At 46.1% G+C, this 20,941-nt stretch overlaps 1 protein-coding gene across 4 annotated transcripts in view; it reads left to right on the top strand.

The window, feature by feature from the left end:
- Window positions 1–20,941, top strand: part of LOC104563247 (USP6 N-terminal-like protein) — an 81,457-nt gene that overhangs the window by 36,986 nt on the left and 23,530 nt on the right. For 3 of the 4 annotated variants that reach the window (XM_061999499.1, XM_061999498.1, XM_061999500.1), the window contains 5 exons: window positions 9,885–10,161; window positions 17,513–17,586; window positions 18,050–18,135; window positions 18,938–18,977; window positions 19,655–19,735. In XM_061999499.1, coding sequence (XP_061855483.1) covers window positions 17,521–17,586; window positions 18,050–18,135; window positions 18,938–18,977; window positions 19,655–19,735 — 273 coding nt within the window. In that variant the 5' untranslated portion in view covers window positions 9,885–10,161; window positions 17,513–17,520. Of the gene's footprint in view, window positions 1–8,934; window positions 9,030–9,884; window positions 10,162–17,512; window positions 17,587–18,049; window positions 18,136–18,937; window positions 18,978–19,654; window positions 19,736–20,941 lie in introns of all 4 variants that reach the window. The other variant, XM_061999501.1, reaches the window with a different exon arrangement.

Genomic DNA, 20,941 nt, shown 5'->3' with positions numbered 1-20,941 from the left:
ACAGATTGTCTTCCTTCTCACTGCTTTCAGGTCAGTCCTTCAAAGTGCTTTTTGGTGGGTGTTTACCCTGACTTCTCAAAGAGACTTGCACACTTAGTATTAGATGCTACTAAATTTTGCATTGGCCATCTTCAGGTAACTTTGACAGGGGAGAAGGTGAACTGAAGGTACGAATAGCTGCGTGGACAGGCAGAGAGCAGGGGGAGTGGGCACTTAGGAGATATGGATGCTTGTTTTACGGTGGAGGAAAGGGGTCAGCTGGGAGGGACAGCAGGGGAAGAGCTGGCCACCAAAGTAATGAACTAGCAAAATTATTTTTGTTTGTGTTGTTTTGTTTGGTTTTTTTTAAAGTATTGAATGGAAGAAAGAGATGTAGTTGTTAAGGGTTAGAAGATAAAGAGTGTGACCTGGACAAGGTTTCTGGGCCTTCTGGAGAAGTTATCCCGGTATTTCATTTACATCTTTGGAGGAAAAAGCATGCTGTGGTGTGTTAACATTCCCCTTTTATGTGCTCAGTTTGTTAAAATGATGTTAGCACAGGCATTTCCTGACCTGTCTGCAGTAACTCTTGGGTATTTTTCTATGTGATCAATAAACCAGAGCCTAATATTTAATCAATGAAAAGATACAAAACTCTCTGCTAGGGGGCATTTGTTTGGCTCTCTGTACTCTGTTCATCCGACTGTTGATGGAAGCCATCAGATTGCTGTACACCATGGCTATTTTGCTGTTCGCTAGGAGTTGTACACCCTTTAGAGCTGGGAGTATTTTGGGAGGCAGACTGACTAACCAATTCAGTCTGTCCATAATGACAGTTTTTCCAGTACTACCTAGGATTTGGGTCAGAGGAGTGGTAGTTTCCAGCCATGCACTGATGCTTGCTCTGCGCTGCTGCTCCGCTTGTTGACCTTGCCTCCCTCCCACCTTCTCTACCTTGATACTCTGAAGTATTAAAAAGTAAAAATAAGTTCCTATTGGACAAACACTCTGCAACTTGGTATTGGTGCCCAAAATACTTCCCTTGAGAAACTTCTTCTTCAAAGTATGGTAGTGCTAGAAGAAAATACAGATTTGCAGGTGCCAGTTTCAGACAGTATCTTACTATCAGATGTCACAGAAAAGTGGGATCTTTGAGGCAGCAAGCAAGATCTTTTCTCAAGGTCTTGCCTGGCAAGAAAATCGTGTTCAAAATACCAGCTTAATTAAAATACGAACAAACATGGTTTTGGCATTGGGAAGCGACATCTGATAACATTTTCTCTAAATAAGGGGCGTGGGGATCGGGTATTTTTAGCTGCAGCTATTCTCAAGTTGTTTTTCTTTTATGACCCTCTCTTAATAAATTTCTCTAACACTTGAAGTTTTTCCAGTTCCAGAAGCTTTTTTAGCCAAAGGCCTGTTACTGCGGGGAGGAGCAGTCCACAGGCAGGAGAAGTTTTGAAATCTGTTTCCTAGTGGATTTTGGTGCCTAAGAGGATGGGATGTCAGAGTTGGGTGCATCTCGTGAGGGACCTTTCCTAGGTCAAAGGAGTGGCTTGTGCTTTAGCTTTTCCCTCAGCTACAGCAATCTCAATATTGCCACTATCAGCTTGTAAAAAGCAGTTGGGAATGAGGTCAAGAAACTGGATTGGCCCAATAAGTTTATAAAGTTAGAAGATGAAAACTTGGAGATCGGATAAAGGAATTATATGATGGAGGTACCATAGTTCAGGAATCCCATGGGAGGACAGGCATAGGCAATGGCAGCTTCAATTTCAATTTTTTGTATAGTGGTTTAACTGTGGCAGTCTGTCTGGATATACTTGGGACTTACCTGCAAATGGTGTCTCTGAAACAATAAGAAGGCCAACAAACTCTTGTGTAAAACACGAAGTCCATCTTCATCAGTCCACAGGCTGCTGACATCTCCTTGCCTGATGTCCACATTAAAGTGTCCATGAAAAAACTACTCAAAGAGTGGTGATATAAAAAGCAGGAAGCATTTTCAGGGTGGGCTGCTGATGCTCATCTGTCTCTTGGTAGTTACCAGCAGAGCTGGTTGGGCTTCCCAAAGTGAAAGTTGGGTGTTTCCAAAGTGCGCAATTGGGTGTTTCTCCATGCTTGCCTCTGACACTGTTGGGGGAGGAAAGCCGTTAAGCTGAGTGTGAGTAATAAGCACACGCCGTTGAATGCAGGCAGGAGAAAAGACAGGCAAGAGGTGCTGCCTTTGTGGTGTGCTGCTGCATCGTGGTGGGTATCGGGAAAGCTGAACCCAGCGATGAGGCTGGAGAGGTGTCTGGCTTAGACTGAGCCTGGGAAAGAGACAAGGAAGGTATTTAAGTGGTTATTTACTTGTCTATATATATTCTTTTTTCTCGCTAATTGACTTTAATTTCTGCTAATTAGCAATCAATGAAATGAAGGAAGCATTCTCTGGACTTGAGACTGTTTTGCATGCCAACAAGTCCTTTCATGCTGCAGTGCCTTTTTAATGGCCACAAGCAGTGTCAGAACCACCAGCCCAGCCTGCTGAAGGTGTTGACACCACACATGATCACTGGCCCGGCCTTGAGTCAGAAAAGAAAAAGGGTTGCTGCTCCCTGAAACGCCGAGCCCACATCCTGCAGCTGCAGCTGGGGGAGAGTGGGGCTGCTGGGGTATGGAGGTGCTTGCAAGCCCCACAGTAAAGAGGATCTTGCCTAGGAGAGGTTATGGATCATTTAACATCAGAAATTTGCCAAAGTGGGTCTTTTTTTTTCCCCTCCTGTGTTCTTGGACTAAGAATTTACTTACTTACTTTGAGACTTATTTCAAAGTCTTTTCAGGCTTCACTAGAGCCTCATGCCAGACCAACTGCTAGAGTTAAGACCTGAGCTTTCCTCTTCTGGATGAGACCCCCTGGGAGCTTTCAGGTAGTGCAGGGCTGGTGCTGAGCTCTTGTAGGAGCACATTGTCTACCAGCCCATCTTCTTCCTTGCATTGGTTTTGGGATCTGTAGTGGCTGTCTGGGTAGTGCTTTCATGGCAGGGAACTGACAGGGGCGTGTGAAAGCTGCTGGGCTTGGCAGCAGCTGGCGTGGGCAGATTTCGGTTAGGAGTCTGCAAGATGTCAGCTTGGACTGTGGTGGCTGAGCGTTTCATATCCTGAGTAACACTTGAACTTTTGGTGCCCTTCTTGTTTTTTAGGACCTGACACTTGATACTGTGGTTACTTAAAAAAAAACAAAAAAAAAATGAAGTGACAGAGCGTGTGCACGCATTCAGTGCTTTTTTGGGAACTGTAAGCTTGGCACTGGGTTTTCATGTGACACTCGTTTAATTCTGCATCGCTCACTGGCAGGAGCACCATGAGTTTAGTGTCTGGTACAAGAGAGTTTCCTTTGGTCACTGAATAAAAAACCAGCATCAGAAAGAGTGGAGGTTTCATCTGTGTGATTTTGGGGTGAAATGTGATAAGGGATCTGTCAGGAAGGAAGCACAGAAGTGAGAAGAGAGAAACAGCAGATATTCAAATTATGATACACAGAGTATGATACAACAGATACTTAGAGCAGGTAGTACCTTCTGGAGGTGGTCTGCAGCCAGAAAGCAGAGGCAGGCACTTAAAGCCAGGGCAGTAATGTAGAGCCAGTCCCTCTTCCAGCACACAGCTGGAGCATCGTCTCCTGTGAGATGCTGGAGCATGTGGTCCCCAGGAGCGATGAGAAGGGCAGGACTGGGCTGCATTGGCCAGCTGGGCTCTGAAGCGCCTCTGTCCCAAGTCACTTCCTGCTGCTTTTCCTTGGGCCTGAGCCTGTAATTCTACTGAAAACCCTTCCAAAGCAAGAGGGATAGAAACAATCTAGGAAAGCATTTTTTTCCTGATAATGGTGAGCAACAGTGCAAGCTTTTGTTTTCTGTCAATGGAAGGAAGTGGGAGAAGCACATAAAAGCTGTAGCACAGCACAGGCTTTGCTGCTGTGAAAGAGATTTAGTGCTTGCCCTCCGGTAGTGGGTCCTGGGAGAGAATCCAGTAGGGAGATGTCCATAAGGAGAGGCTGGACTGTCTGAAGCAGTGGTAACCACTGCCTTTGCTTTGCTGCAGTTGTGCATAGGTCTGGAGGAACCACGGCGACCAGTGAGCCAACATAGGAATCCAGGTCTCAACTGGCAGGGAAAATGGGAGCAAGGAAGGTGAACTCCTTGATTTGTACTCAGCCACGATGAGACTGTAGCAACTGTGGTTTAAATGAAGGGGTGGGATCACAGAGGCTCCTCTCTGCACCAGTAATGGTGATGATAAAAAGTAAACCATCTCTGATTTCTGCCCTCTGGAAAAAGCCTTTCTGCTGAAGGACTTGATGCTTTGTAAAAAATAAAATGTACTTCTCTGCGGTTTCTGTTCTGTTTTGAGGTCTTATCTGAAGGCCTGCAGGTTTGCTTTAACTGGAGCATGGATCTCATTCTTTGTGTTGGCTCTACTCTTTAGGAAAAAAAAGTTATTTCTGTGTGCCTTTTCTATCAAAACACCCTCTCCTGCCCTCAGATGCTTATTTATTGACAACGTCTCTTTCCAAGCCTTCTTGCACAGCACAGAGTTCAGCTGCACTTCAGCAGGATTCAGCTCTCCCAGATTTTGATCTTGGAACAGGATGATTCCCATTTCCCAAGCTGCTGAGGGAATCATCCTGCAAAAATCTTTTGTAGCAATTAACTGGCATTTTATGTTTGTGAGTGAACTGTTTGAAGCGAACATGTTTTAAGTTAACTGTGTAGTTGTTGCTTGGTTGAGTGAATGTGAAAGCATTTTTAAAATAAATGCATCTTTCAAGTTCAAATTATCTTCTTTTTTTTTTCCCTTTAGCTGATCATGTCTTCAGCTAAGCAAGACTACATCTTGAAACACAGGGGATACTTGAGTTATGTTCATTGTTTCCTGGGAAGAACAGCATCTGCTGCTGCTCTTACGGACCACCTTTCCCGAGTCTCTCATACCAAATGCTTGTCTTTATATCACTGCCACGGGCCTCACCTACTTAAACTCCTCTCTCTCCTTTTTATCTCGTCTGAGAACTGGTTTTGTAATTTAGTTCCTCCGTACATACTGTCACCTTCCCTGTGCAAGCTCCAGCTTTCACTGGAAAAACCCTTCTCGGACAATGAATAGACTTTGACTTGCTCTTATCCCTCCTCCCCTGCTGTTCCATTACACACATTGGAAGTGCCAAGGACGTGCAAAACAGAAATTTTAGGGAATAGATCCACTGCAGTTTTGAGCACTGTCTTTCCTGAAGTTCCTTCTCTTGCTTTGTCAAATGGTATTTAATCAAAGGTGCTACCTGCATGCCTCCAAAAAACTAGAAGTGGAAAGATGACATCTGGTTTGATGTCACTTGTCACCATGTCACCTGGCTCACTTGATTGTACATCCCCATGGGTATTGGGCTCTGTGGTGACACCAATGGGTTCAGGTCCACACCAGACCTGCTCAGGGCTCTTCTTGTGCCCCACAGAGCTGGGGCTGGCTCAGGCCCCTTGCTGTGCTACCTAACTGCCTTTGAGTCCCTCGTGGGGTAAGAGGAGGGATGAGCCAGATGATGTGCCTGGGCATGGCCTTCTGCCCCCAGAAACCAAGTTGAATTCTCTCCTCCTCCCAATGTTGTGATCATCACAGGAGATTTCCAAGCCATGGATGGGGAAGGTGCTGAGTTGTCAAAGCTGAATTTCTGGCTGATGCTGGTTTGAGGTGGCCTGGGGATGCTGTACGAGGCGGTAGATGCCACGAAGCGTGGCAGCACTCTGCCATCTCCCCAGCAGAGGGTTACAAGCTGACACTGGTGATGCCAGCTGTCCTGGCTGAGCACTTTGGACATCAGCCACAGGAAAGTGGCAACAGCCAAATGCATCATGAATTTTAAGATGCATTTTGGAACCATGACCAACTACATGTGTTTATTTAAACACTATTTAAAAAAAACCAAGAACCCTCGAGTTATTTTTATATTGACTTCTGAGGTGCTGTTAACAGTGTGTCCTACACAGCCATTGCTGTTCTGTAAGCAGAAGTGTTGTATCTGCCTTGAGTCTTCACCTCTGGTTGGAGTTTTATAAACATGTTTTCCAGGAAGGGAAGAGAGGAGGACTTCTTGTTTGAAGAATTTCTTCATAGGGAGCACAACTGTTACATTTTCTTGTTTATATAAAATGTTGCTTTTGGACCAAAAAAAAAAAGCCAAAATTCCTGTGGCAATTCAGTTGGGGTAATTTTAGGAGTTATCAACAAGCAAAAAGGAAGGGAAAGGTTATATTGTAATTAAAAAAAGATTGCTTTCATACTCCTTAAAAATTTTGCATCTCCTGCTGCTGTCCCACATAATATGGTTCATGGCTGTAAACGAGCACTGGGACACGTTTTCTCCGTACTTTCCTGTGTTGGATTGGATATTTCTTGTTTCTCTGAAGTTTTCTATTACTGGACATGCTTGTGTGGGGCTTTGGTAGAGGAAAAGTAGTTAACAACGGCTCGCCCACTAGTGTCTAGAGACATTGTTTGAAGGTTATACAAGTCCAAGGTACTGCCAGCAGAATGGTCTGGGAGTGTCCACTGCAGAGCCTGCCAAACGCAAATAATTGTCTGCATGGAGCTCTGTATCGTGAGACAGTGTGAGCTGGTTAAACCCATTGTAGTGAATTGAAGGAATGAGGGTAGTACTTGGAGAATCTCATTGAAAAGGCATCCTTTCCTAGGGGATGGGCATTGCTCTGGGTCAGGGTCAGCCTAATGGCTTCAGCTGCCTCTTCTCCTAAAAATGAGGTGCAGCCAGGGGCTCATGCAAGTGGTGCAAGACTTGTATGGTCAGCATAGATCTCAGTTTAACTCAGGTCCTGCATCACTAACTTATAAATCATTCACATCAATTATTATTTTGGGCAAGTTTTCCCCAGACAAGCTGCATCTTCTTCTTGGTAGGTTTTTAACTTCCCACTTATTTCATCAGCTGTCCCGATGACTTTATATAATGGTACATTTCCTAGAATCCTAAGGGTTGGAAGGGACCTTGAAAGATCATCTAGTCCAACTCCCCTGCCAGAGCAGGACCTCCTAGAGTAGGTCACACAGGAACTCGTCCAGCTGGATCTTGAATGTCTCCAGAGAAGGAGACTCAACAAACCATGGGCAGCCTGTTCCAGTGCTCCCTCACCCTCATAGTGAAGAAATTTTTCCTTGTGTTTCTTTGGAACCTCTTGTGTTCCAGCTTGTACCCATTGCACCTTGTCCTATCACTGGACATCATTGAGAAGAGCCTGGCTCCATCCTCCTGACACCCACCCTTTATGTGTTTGTAAACGTTAATGAGGTCACCCTTCAGTCTCCTCCAAGCTAAAGAGCCCCAGCTCCCTCAGACTTTCATCATAAGGGAGATGCTGCACTCCATCATCTTGGTGGCCCTGTGCTGAACTCTCTCCAGCATCTCCCTGTCCTTGAACTGAGGGGCCCAGAACTGGACATTTGTTGTTTCTCTATTTGTATTTTTAAAAAGATACCACTCCCTTTGTGCCAGGGACAGCACAGGTTGCTGGCAGCATGATAGCTTATTTTTGCATCGTTATTTCTCTGGTTTTGGCTGGCAACCATCACTAGCTCCACAGTGCCCAGGCTGACATCGTAGGCATCAGCCAGAACACGTGTCCTTGCCCCACTGCTTCAGGCATGTCTGAGGTGTGGGTGGTCTCTAGCTGTCTGTGACCACAGAGCCAAAAAGCAAAAGTTTTAAATAGCAAAAGGACATGCAGTAAGAGCTTTTTGCTTACCCAGAATTGCTAGCTGGAGACAAGAATGACCGTGATGATGGTAAAAGGAAAGAGTAGCATGTCCCATAGTGTTGCTACACGGACTGGAGATTATAAAATACAGTATTTTGAGAGGAATATGTTTCCAAGTGGAGAATGACAATCACTGTAGCTTCCTTTAGCTTATGGTTAAAGAAATGTAAACTGCTCTTCCAGTCTCAAGCAAACAGAAACATCTGGTTCCTTCAGTACATCACCCAAAAAAAAGGAAATTTTTAAATTATTATTCCCTGCTCCATCCCCAGCTTTTTTGGCCTTTCTATAGACACTGGAATGGAGGAAGGAGGGAATCCAGAGAGAAAATTAGTCTCTAGTTCTCAAAGCATCACTTGGACTTTTACATTCCCCACTTCTCTTTTTTTCAATGTGAAATAATTTTAATAACAATTCTTAAAATAAAAATTCAATTCATGCAGCTTGAGGGTTTTGTGCTGCTTTTTGTTTGGTTGGTTTTTTTGCTAGTATTGTCTGGACAAGATGAGTTTGTGTCAAAAAGAGCTTAAAAAAGAATTTTGCATGCTCTCTTGCTGTCCATGAGATCTAAAAATAGAAGCTGATGAAGAACTGCTTGTAGACTCGCTGTTCACTTGGCGGGTTTGGCTTACATCTAAAGCCAAGAGCTGAGTTTTGCAGAAGCACCAAGGCTGGGCTTACCCAGCATAAACAGGGAAGGGGGCAAACCTCTTCATCACCCCTTTTGCTTCTCACATCTCCATCCTTGTGACTGTAACCTGAGTACCAAGGCACAGCACCAAAAGCTGTGTGAAAATGAGAGTGGGACATAAAGGGGCATAGGAGGGATGGTGGGGAAAGGGCTGATGCTTTATTTACTGGCAGTGTGGCACATTGTGCATGAGTCACATTATGGACTACTCATTGAAAAAATATATATAATGTAATCTCTGTTATAGGTTGCTTGATAATAAAGGTGGTCACCTCTGAGTTGTGTTCAGGTGCTGGAGGGCTGACAGGAAAGAAATTCAACTCAGGACAGCCCGGAAATGTGGACAAAAGTCTATTGACAGTTGCTTGTGAGGGGGATGGGAGGAGAGGTGGTGTGGCTACTCCTGATGGAAGTGGGTTGTGCTTCCTCTCCCAGGCATCAGTGTATGCTTCTCCCTTCCAGAGCTTGCTGGCTTCAGATAGAAGCATCGTGCTTTGAGATGATTTCTTCATTTCATACTTGTGAAACCAATGTGTTGCTTCTCTGGGTTGCTTAAGGTGAGAATGAAAAATTGGGTTTTAGAAAATGATAGCTATGTGTTGGGCTCTGGTGTCCTTTGAACTAACTGCATTAGCTGTTTGGGTGCCAGCTCTTCCACCATATATGTTGGTGATGTTGTGTTATGTGGCCTTAACCTGACCAAAGTCCTGGAGGAATGGCTTAGACCCCCTGTTGCATCCCTTCTCAGCAGTAGTGTGCTCTTTGGTTGTCTGAAATTGGGTGTAACAATGTGCCTTTGGCTTAGGCAGGGGCCATATTCTGCTTGCCAAGTTGCCAGTAGCATGTGTTGGCTGGTGCGAAAGTGTGACACTGACATCTGCATGGAAAGCCCCTCCATCCCCCAGCACTCAACCAGGCCAGAAAACAGGCTAAAGCACAGCCTTGCACTGTGAACCAGATGCTGGGTTGTGTCTCAGCTCAACATCCCTGGATAAACACCTCAGACAAGATGATGTTATGCAGCTAGAGGCACATGGGCTAGTTTCCTGCCCAGCCCCAAGCAAAATCCCTCTCACAAGTTCTCTGTGGTAGCACAGGTCTGTGCTGGGCTGGGCTGGTGCTATGAGCTGAATAGGGAGGAAACTCATCCTGAAAACCCACTGTATCAACAAAATCAGAGCACAACCCACACCAAAGGTTTTCTTGCAGTGCAGACGAGTGTAGTTTGCTTTGTGCAGTTGAGTGCCCTCACGTTACAGCCTTTTCCTTCCCCACCAGCCTGAGACACTGCCTCGCTGCCTGCTCTGCTGGGATCTGCCTTCCCTCTGTGCACAGCCCCCTGCACTGCTGAAGGATGATGCCTCTGTTGTGCCAGAGCTGGAAAACTTACCGGCATCTTATTTCTTTTGCAGTGAGCCCAGGAGAAGAGAACACTTGTGTGCACATTGCCCTGTGCCTTGCCTGCCCTGCCACGGCTCGTGGTAAGCTCCACCGTGCCCGAGGAGTGGAGGGCAGAGCTGCTGTGCTGGGCTGGGGCAGTGAGCCTGAGCCCAGAGCACGTTTGGCTGGGGAGCTGAAGCAGCTGCGGGGCCGCAGCCGAGACAACTGGCTCCAGCCAGGTAGATGCCCAGGGGGAAAAGGACAACTCCAGCGGAACTGATGCATCTCGGCACCTGATACTAGGCTCAGGTAAGGCCACGTTGCTTGGAGACAGGTTCCGTTTCCACACTCTCTTCTCCAAACTCAAACTGGCTCCAGAGCAGATGAGAATCACCCCGAGAGCTGTTGCATGCTGTGGGTACATGTGCTAATAAATCAACAGGATTTAATCTGTGGTGATACTGGATGCTCTGGCTAGTTGAGACATTGCTGGTGGCATCAAAGCAAGTTGCAGTGGAGATTCTCACTCAAGTGTCCCCAGCTAAGGGAGGTGAGTGTTAGCAGTGCAGCAACCAGCACAGCTTCAGGTACAACAAAAGTTTTCTGGGACAGGAACTTATTTGAATTTTCTGTAAAATATCTGTGACTTGTAGAGTGATCCATGAGCAGTCATTTTGAAAGACTCCCAAGACAGTTAAAATATAAATCCCCTTGCAGTTCAGCTGGCTTAGTGCTCCTTATGCTCTTAAAAAAAAAAAGGGCTCGTTTATGTGCTCTGGAGTTGTTGTGGTAGTCAAGGAAATAAACATGCAAACAGGATCTCCTGTGTCTTGGTTCATCCTGTTTGATAGTAGTTTCATTCCTGAAGACATAGTTCACTTTGCAAGGGTAAGACTGATTTCCCTTTTGGTAGCAGGGTTGTAAGCAAGTGCCGGATCTACACAGATTGGGAAGTGCAGTCTGGTAGGGCTGAGGATGTGCAGCCCAGTGATGTGTTGTTTTGAAGCTGGTGCCTGGCCAGGGTGTTTCCAACCGAGCTTGTTAATGAGAGAGGAGCTGCAGATGGAGATGGGCAGAAGTCCTCGATGCAAGCACATCATGTGTGTATATGCTTTGTGGATTGAAATTTGGGTTTCTATGAAAAAATACTGCAGCAGCTGCAATGCTGGAGGTGGGAACACTGGCTGGTGTTGTAACAAGATGTCAGGAGCAGCTTGATGTCCACGTGGGGTTACGGCTTTCATGCAGCAGAAGCTCTGCCTGCAGCGAGCAGCGTGTGGCTGTCACATCCTCCTGTGGGTCATCATGTCCTGGGCACATAGCTCTGTGTGCTGGCACCCATCCACAGCACCCCACACCTCCTCCTGTGTGTCCGGGGAGGCTCTGAGTTTCCCTCGTGCTGTGGTAATGCAGCTGAAGCAGACCCAAAGCCATTCTCACTTTGGCTGTGTGTGGTAGGTCTCTGCAGTGGTGTGACCCCAGGGCTTTACTCTGGCAGGGCTTTCGGCGTGTGGGAGGAGCCTCTGATAGCAGCTCCCCATGGCTTGCAGCTGCTACCTGTGCCCCCTAAACTACACCAGGCAGCCAGGACAGGGAGCTTGCTGCCAACTGGTAGCCTATATGGCTTGAGGCATGTTAGGGAGCCTGTTCTGTGCACTTAAACCCCCCTTGATAGAGTTTATTGAGCTTCTCACAGCTTGCTTTAGCTGCTTTCTAAGAGGCTGTTGCATCACTTCACATTGGCAGCATTAGTCCAGGAGGTATGAGGACACCAGTCACTGTTACAACTCATTGCAGCTTTATAAGTGGCAGCAGTGCTTTGCTGAGAAGTGCTGCAGACTGCAGGTGCGCCTTGTTTGAGGGTTTCACCGCTTAGCAGAAGTTGTATAAGCATTTCCAATTGCATAGATGCCTGAGTCCCCTAAAGGAAAGATTGCACGCTTGTACCACAGACTAGAGATACCAAATGTTGTGTTAAAATGTGCTTTTAAAATAGAAGGTGAAACAGAAATGGCAAGTCACTGAGTTTCAGCAGTGGTCGATGTGATTGCAGTACGTATAAGCCTTTTCTACTTGGTTCCACAGCAGTAGTTTCAAACTGACATAAGCCAGAGAGGGGTTAAGTATGGTGTGTTAAAATTTATGAGTGGTTTTGGAGGTTTTTTCCTCCTGTTTCTACAATTAGTAGTTAATTGGGCACATTGAGGACCCAACACACCTTCAGCTAAAATAGTTTTTCCTTTTTCAATGACCTTCTGCTTGCAATAGCATGCAGGGAAAATGTTATTCACGTTTCCATGGCCAGGTATGCAGCTGGACAGGAGAAACATAATATGCTGTGAGAAGTTACTAAAGTTAATGCAAATGTTACAAGTTCCGTCCTGCTGGGGACCTATGCAGGCAGTTGAGATGACTCTGCTTGGGGGAAGTAACTGTTTTTGTAACACAGCTGTATTTGGCTGTATGCCTGCATCGTGCTTGCCTTTAATTTTCTTTAACTGGTGGATGCAGCCGGAACAGCAAAATAACCCACATGTGTAGTCTGTAATCTCAAGGTGCTGGAGTAGATACTTTTCTACAATGTAAAATACCTTAAAAATCCTCAAATCCAGCCCAGAGGCTGAGTGAGAGCATGATGCTGTGCTGTACTTCCTAAAAAGAGGCGATTTTACTGATGTTTTAAAAGCCTTTGTGCCAAGTGACACTGGACCTGCAGTTCACCTTGGAGCACAATGGTGAAGTCCAGCAACAGAGTCTGATGCTAATGCACCCTGATGGTGTAAAACCAGTCTAAAAGCATTTAAAGCTTTTGTACTTTCCTTGTAAGGAGGCAGAAAGAGACTGAAAATTCAGCAGCTTTGTCTCAGATGGGTTTACTTGTAACATCACCACGACTACTCTGTTCCAAGGCCAAGAAACTACTTTCTGGCCAAGGTCCCAACCTTGGCAAAACCGCTTTGTGAGGAGAGTTCAGAGGAGCTGGATCTGGAGCCACAGTTGTAGTGAATTTCTGGGAAGGCATCTCAAGACATGCTGATGTGCAGCCACCTGCAACCCTCTGCAGAACCTACCAGCTGAGTCCCCAGTGTCTCAGCTCCAGTCCTTGGGCCACATCCATTTGCAGTTTTGATGCATTGAATCCTGCATTAAGTCCTGGACTGGTCTCACACCATGGTGGAGTTTAATGGATGTTTGTCCTTGTGTCTTGTAAATTGGGGAGTAGGGAGAGGAGGACAATGGTGGTGAGCAGAGGGTGCCATTGTCAAGTGATGTGGCTAGTGGCAGCAGCATCTGTGTCTCCTGCAGTGCTGGTGCAGGCAGGGGTGAACCCAGCAAGGTGATGGCGAATGGATCTATGAACAGGAGATATTGTGGCATGATTGGGGTGAGGACACGTGTGTCCCCAGGGCTGTGGCACACACAACACTGCCACCAGGCCACAGGAAGCACAGATTCTTCTGGGCAGCGAGCACGGTTGCAAGGCGCAGGCCGGGTGACCAGTAGCCACAGGTCCTGGCCATACCACTGAGGAGCTTAGCAGGTCTCTGGAAAAATGCAGCACTTTGGGGGGAGGGTTAGAGATGTAAATCTGATTTATGGATAACAATTTTTGCAGCAAGTCTTGGAGATTTGATGCAGATGTCTTCTTCCCCTTGCCAGTACATAAGATCCCAACCGGTGAATTGATTTCAGGAAGTTATTCTCATCCAAAATGGGGATGTTTTATTTCAGGTTTGCTGATGGCAAGATAATGTGCAGTGCAGGGAGGCAGTAACATGCATTTTTCACTGATCATTTCAGGCCTACCTTTGCTAGGATTAATTTTTACTTCCTTGAGTTTTAAAGTGTAACTTCAAGTTTTACTGTGAGATGACAGATGGTAGGTTGTTTCAATTCGTTCTGTTTAAAAGAAACTGATTGGTAACTTAGTTTCCTGTCTGAATTTCAGTGTGCATGGCTTGGGGCTTTCTGTTGCTTGTATCCTGGTAAATTTATCCAGCACTGTTCTTGCATTAGTCCCATTTTCTTACCATTCCTGTTTATATAGCTACTCCACAGTGTGTATTTGTCATGGCAAAAAAAAACCCCAAACCACTGTGTTTTCTGGGAAAATGCAGTACTCACAGGAGGAAATTGGACAGCACATTTGAGAAAGTCATTTGAGTGGTGTATGAAAAACAAAGCATGTCTTCAGTCTTACAGAGGTGTGTGGAGAAGCATGGCAGGTACAGACTGTGCCTGTTTATCGGCAGTGTATTTGTATTGGGGCTGAATTATGTGTTTCCTCAAACTCTTCAGAGAATAAATGTGTCAGGAGTCTTCATATCATATATACAAGGTATCACTTCCCTCAAGCAAGTTCTGCAACTTCATGGTACCAAACTACTCTGGAGATTGAGTATGTGCAGAATTGAATAGTAAAACTATGCATATTCAGTATCTATATTCAACATAGGCTGTTGAGGGCTCAGATGGATTCTATACCCTCTCCAGAGTATTTTGTAAAGCACCTGATTGAGCACAACATTGCCTTTGTGATCCAAAAAGGAGCAGAAGTCAGATGCTGGGGCTGGTGCAGCCGTTTGCCATCTCCATCCCTCCCACTGCTATCAACCCTTTTCTCTGCTTACAAGTTTTTTTCCTAAATTTGGACTTTTGTACTTCTACTGTCAAAAGAGAAAAGAAATGTGCACACTCCAGACATGAGATGCAGAACAGGCTCCTTTGCACCAGTCTGGCATTTCTGTCTGCAGAGGGGCTTTGGCAGAGGCAGTTGCCAAAATATATGCAGTCTTGCTGCCGTCTCCTGGTATGTAAAGCCTTCCCTGTTACCAACTCAGTCTTCCTTTGATTATTCTCTTACAGATCATGGTCAGAGACATGCAGAATAACTTTCACTTTGTAAATATCTTGAAAAATTGCCTGTTTAATTTGTTGCACAGTTTATTTTTTCCCTCCAGCCTGCAGAATATTTGTATTTTTAACAGCATGTAAAGGACCTCGTTTGAATTCCCTGGCCCCATAACTGCCGAAAAACAAAGTCAGAAGTGGGGGAGTGAATTTGCCTGTTTGTGAATTTGTTACTCAGACCTTGCTACTTTGAAAAATGAAGCTGAGATTAACCTGTGTTGAGCAAAATTAATGGCAACATTCGATGCAGCTTTGAAAAATAAGACAACAAAATACACTTTAATATTTCTATCCTTGCTCTGTTTTGATTGTGGAGTCAATAAAGATACATCCATTCCTGCTGTGAATTTGAAAATTTTGCCTTTTTCTGGTATCGTTGTAGATGAGTGTAAAGCAGTGAAACAGCCATGCCATGAGCTGGTAATGTGTTGTGGAAGACCTTCCCCATAGCCCTGGTTGGCACGTGTGGTTTCATATTTCTGTCACACTGCTGGCAACCAGGAGCAATGGCTGCTTTTGGAATGAGGAGCTGGGGAAAGATGGATCTCCTGGCTACCTTCAGCCACGCCTGAAAGACTCGGTGTCACAAAATACGTTGCATTGATGAGTTTGTAAGATAGGACACTGGCCCAGGCTGCCCAGGGAGGTGGTGGAGTCCCCATCCCTGGAGATGTTGCAAAGCCACGTAGCTGAGGTGCTGAGGGACATGGGTTAGTGATGGGCTTGGCGGTGTGAAGTTAATGGTTGGACTCAATGGTTTTAAAGGTTTTCTCCAACTGAAATGATTCTGTGTTTCTCTAAAGATGGCTTGTGGACATATGAAGGTGCAGAGGCGTAGACTGGGCCTTGTAAAATGCTGATGCTTTTGCTCATCATGCCTTCCCTAGCTATTTGTTTTTTTAATTGCTCTTTGTTTTCCACTCAAGGTAAAAATCATGTTCTTCAGATCATCCCAATTGCAATGCCTGTGGTTGCTCTGGTGCAGCTTTGGCCAGAAGTTGGAGTAACTTAGAATAAGGCAAGAACCCCTCAGGTTCCTCCTGAAAGGAGGTTAGAATGGCTCCTGGTGTCCATTAGAGATTGCCAGTGGCAGCTTGGGTAGCAATGCTTCTCTGTAAGGAGATGGTCACCAGTGCTTTGAGAAAGGACCAGAGCACAGCAAGGCAGGATTTATTTTACAGCTTTAGATGCAACATAGGAGTCAACTTGCCCTTTTTTTAATATTCAAAAGACTTTCCAATATTTTGTTATTTCTTGTGGGAGGCTTTCAAGTCTGTGCTTCTGGGGGATATCAGATGTTCTAGGCAGCTCCTTTCAAGTCCTGTAAGAAAACTCTGGATTGTATTATTTAAGTTTTGTAGCTTTCAGATGTTCTGGGTAAATTACTGAATCATTCATAATGAGAGTGGGAAAAATATTTTAAGGCTGTTGTGACAACAGTTTTTTTCTCAATGCAACTCTTTACATCAGGCAAAATCTCATTAGAACAGGCAAAAAGCAGTCGGTCTCTATAACAAGCTATTCTAAGGTGCTTTGTTCTCTGGAGTGTTCAAACACTTTTCAAGTGCGAAGCCACTTGCAGCTGTAGGCTAAAATTAATTTACCTTGCTGTTCTTGAAATGCATAGTCTGTCAGAGATATCTGTGGTCAATCAGCAGGACTCTGAGGGACAGAGCCATATAAATGATAACACGGTATGACTTCCCAGTCCTCATCCTGTCTGCACTGAGTGGGGTTTATCATTTATAGCAGAAATGTGGGGAAAAATTTTAAACTTTTTTTAAATGCTTTAAAGAAAACCCCACAAACCTCCAAAAAGAGGAACTGGGCACTGGGGAAGGGAAGCAAGGGAAGATATATAGCTTTGGGGTTTGCTGGGGTTTGTCCACTTACAGAGTACTGGGGAATGTGGTCAGTGGGATGGAGATGAAGCCATCCCCATTGACTTCCTGTGCTGACAGCCATCCTTGTGCCGGGGACTGCGCTGCATCAGCCTGAGAGTTTGGGTGATGTGGCTTCTGATAGCTTAGCTTTACATGGGGCCGTAGCCATTATGTGATCTGAGCTGTGCTGGTCACTGCTCCATGGAGTTTCAGAAGAGGAGGACTTGATAGACCTTCCCTCTGCCCTCTTCCTTGCAGCCTCCCTGAGCACTGTGGTTCTCTGGGGATTTTGTCTGCCTGTGTCTTCTCCTCATTGTGTTAGATCAGCGAGAAACTAGTTATGGCATGACAGGCAGATTGCTCCTTTGGGCTCATACAAGCCAAGTTATCTTGCTTGTGCATATGTGTATGGGCTGAGCATAGCAGTGGGCACAGACCTCAGGGAGCCAGACTGCATCTTATTTGGACCAGACTGGTCCATCTCAAAGTAGACAGTGACTCTGCGGTCATCTTGCTGCTGTGTTGCTTTTGTTTTGGGGGGTGTACAGAATGTAATCATCTAGAGGCCAGTTTACCTCTTGTGTATACACTTAGTAGGCAAAAGCGTCTCCTTTTAGTTTCTCCTTCGATGTTAAATCGTCGCACCCGCAGCTGAGGCTGAGCGGCGGGGTGCTGGTGCCCAGGAAGGCCGTGCGGCGTGGCCCAGCCAGCGCGGCCTGTGCTGCGAGGGCCCTGCCACGCTTGCCGTGTCTCATGCTAAAGTTGTCAGCAAAGGTGTTTTCTATGAGCACTTTCCTAAAATATTTCACATGCTGTGTACTTATCTCCTCCTCCCCCACTCCGTTGTGGGGTTTTTTGCCTTGCAGCTTTTGACATGAAGAAAGACATAGAGTCTTTAATAGCCCAGGAAAAAGCGGAGATCGTTGCCAAGTATGAGAAGGTACCAACCTCGTGTTTCTCCCTGACATGCTGGCTGAGGCTGAAGCCGTTTCATCTATTAGCAGTGCTTTAGATAAGAACTTCTGCTTCCCTGCAAGCATTGCCCCAGTAACGCTCATGCCGTCAGGCTTCATACCAGCTTTCCCTCCCTGCTTCTGCTAGCACAGCCCTGCTCCCATGGTGCTCAGCACGGATACTGAGAGGTCCTAGGCTTCAGTGCTGCCTTAATGCCAGGATGACTTATGCCCGACAGCACTGCTTTCTCTACTCTACAGCCCTTCTCAGCCCATAGCAGAGGCATGCTAGGGATGTGCCTTTTTCTCTTGCCTATGTTGTATTTCTCTCTTTAGAGCAGGGTTTAGTCTCCTGGTTTTATGCCTTCTAGCATGCAGGGAGGGCGGCCTGTAGGCACTCAGGCTTTCCCAATGCCAGGGCCATCTCACAGGTGTTCTTTCTGCTTCCAGGGCAGGCGTGAAGGAGCTCAGATTGACCCATGGGAAGATGCTGATTTCACACTGTATAAAGTTACAGACCGGTTTGGATTCCTGCAGTAAGTCCTCTTGCCTTCTCCTCTCTGACACACCTGTCTGTGTGCACCAAGCAGGGCAGCCCCAGCACCTTTCCTGTAAGCCACTCTGGGGCTTGGCTTCATCAGTCCCAAATGCAGGAGAAAGGGCTAGATGTGCCTCCTCGCTCAACCACACATTCAAACACTGATGCTTTGAGTCTGCTGCAAGGCAAGGCTCAGAAATAGTTTCCCATTACAAGCCTGGCATCGGAAGATGCAGACTGGCAGTGTGTCACAGGGGGAGAGTCTCTTGGCATTTGCACTTGATGATTCAGGGAGGTGTAGGAAGAGATGAGATGAGATATCTGATCGTTCTTGGTTCCCATAGGAAATCCCCATCCTAAGCACGATGCAGATGAATTAGTTACACACCCTGTGCCTGGGGAGAATGCTTTAAAGAGCTATTTTTATTCCAAATCTAAACAAAAAGTTGTAATAGTAGGTGTTGGTGTGCAGGAGAGAGATTCAAAGCAATTGCTGTCCAGAACTTCTGCCCCCTGCCCTTTTAATCGCTGATCACATGTGTATTGAAGAGGAATCCTTTATGCCTCAGATTTCCAGCAGCATCCTGTGCTTAATTACCCCCAGCAGCTCCCCTAGGGTGGTGGGGTTTTGGCTGATGCTTCCCTTGCCTCTTCCCAGTCAGGGACAGCTGTAGGAAAGACATGAAATCTCTGAGCCCTATCTCCTCAGGTGCCCAAAGTGACCCCTGAGCTGCAACACCCCTCTCTCCTCCACACTCTTTCCTGCCCGTAGTATAACCACTACTCCCTTGTTTTTCCAGCGAGCAGGAGCTGCCGACCCGCACTGCCTTGGAGGAGAAGGTGAGAGCTGGCAACTCTGTCATCATGGGTCCTTATCACACTGGCTGGGAGGAGATGGTTTCTGAGGAAGCGAATACACAAGCAAGAGCAAAGCAGGCAGCCAGCACCTGCCAGGCACTGCAGCTCACACAGAGTTGGGAACTCTGCACAATACTCAGCTGTAGGATATTTTATTTTGCTGGATCAATCATCTCCCCTCTTCCATGCTGCACTGAAATTGCACCTTTGAAAGTAATTTTGGGCTTTTCCCTCTGCTTTGGCACAGTGCTCAGCAGCTGTGGCTTGGATAGGGGATTGCAGATGCAGGGAAAGCAGTAGAGGTTGTAGGTAGCCATCATATCCCTCCTTACCTCCCTTTAGCTAGGAGCATGTCCTCAGGATCCTTCTAACTGGGACTAAATAGCATCTTGTTTCTGACATCTGATATGATTATACAGTTTGAGGCTAGCTCAGCCTGAAAAGATTTTTGTTGTTACAGAATACTGCTCTTGGAAATATTTTCTCTGTATTCAGCCTGTGAAACCAGCAGTTCCTGCAAGCACCTGTGGATTATTCCCCAATATGAGATTTTTGTGTAGAAGTTTAAATCTAAAGGGAATGAAGTTTTATATTTTCAGGAGGTATCATCGGGGGCTTTTTTTCTTAAATTTGTCTTGTCTTCTTCCCCTTTGCACCAGCAAAAACAGCAGGAAATCGAACGCGTGGACAAGTGGCTAAAGATGCTGAAGAAGTGGGGCAAATACAGAAACAGTGACAAGGTAAGGAGGAAAAGAAGTCATGTATCTGGAGGTATGGGTATGCTGCATCCTTCCAATGAGTCAGGCTTTTGAAAAGTTGGAAAATATTATCTAATTCTACCTGTTAGTCTTTAATATTTTAAATCTTTCCTTTAAGTCGCCATGTTAAAAGCCCTATTCTGATTAGCATGGTTTTAAAAATGGTTTCCTAAATGCTGCTGCGAACTTCATACTTCTGCTTCCCCATGCAAGCAGGGCAGGACAGGGTAGGGATGGCTGCGTGCACAGTGAGGCCCTGCCCTGAATGCAAGGACATTGCAGGCCCCAGCCATGGCCTGGGAGATGCAGCAGATACGGTGTCGTTAAGTGTCAGATTGTGTGAGCCCATCTGTGGAAATCAAGGACAGAGACACCAACCTTGTGGCATGGCTTTGGTGTTCAAAATGAACTCTGCACCCAGCGCTGCTGCAGACCTGAGCTGTTATAAATAAATAATCTTTGTGAAATGTCCCTATTACAGACCTCTGAAAACAAAACGCTTGGACCTGATGCCAGCAGCCTTGCTGGGCTGGAGCGTTACACCTGACCTTCCATGCTTATGGCACGCTGTGCAGGAGAGGGCTGCAGCCTGATGTTACCACATCACCACAGCCTCTGCAGCCTTCTTGTTCAGCAAGAGGAGCAGGGAGTTGGCTGTGCTGCTAAGAGCTCTGGCTGAGACATCACAGGAGAAACTTGAGATCAATTAAAAGGTTCTGCAGAGGATATCTGCATAGCCGCAGGGGGGACATCAAGCAGAGCATCCCCCTCACCTGGCCAGTGGAATGTCAGAGTCACTAGGCCAAAGAACAGCTGTAGTCTTGCCCTTTAAAAAGAAAAAAACATCAAAATCTTCTCTTTGTTACAGCAGGGATTGGGTGGAGATGGGCTTGGGGTTTTGTTTGGTGCTGCTCCAGAGGCAAAAATGAAGGCTTTCCCATGGCTTTGTTTTTTTCTAATCAGAAGTTAACACTAATCGATTAATGGCCTTGTGAGTAAAGGACCAGATCCCAGCAGAGCACAGGGAATTCCTTCAGGTCCTGGAGGATGTTTGAGATAGGTAATGAGGAGTGTTTTTAGCATGCCTTGGCTTCCTTGGGTCAGCAATGGGGACAGAGAGGATCTGGGTTTGAGAGGTGGGAAGCAGTATCAATCCCCAATAATTAGGGAGCGTTCTTAGCTAAGCAC

The sequence above is a fragment of the Colius striatus genome, chromosome 7 (genome assembly GCF_028858725.1).
Source record: "Colius striatus isolate bColStr4 chromosome 7, bColStr4.1.hap1, whole genome shotgun sequence".
Classification (NCBI taxonomy): Eukaryota; Metazoa; Chordata; class Aves; order Coliiformes; family Coliidae; genus Colius; species Colius striatus.
The sequence above is the reverse complement of the archived record's forward strand: the minus strand, read 5'-3'. Positions and strand labels throughout refer to the sequence as shown.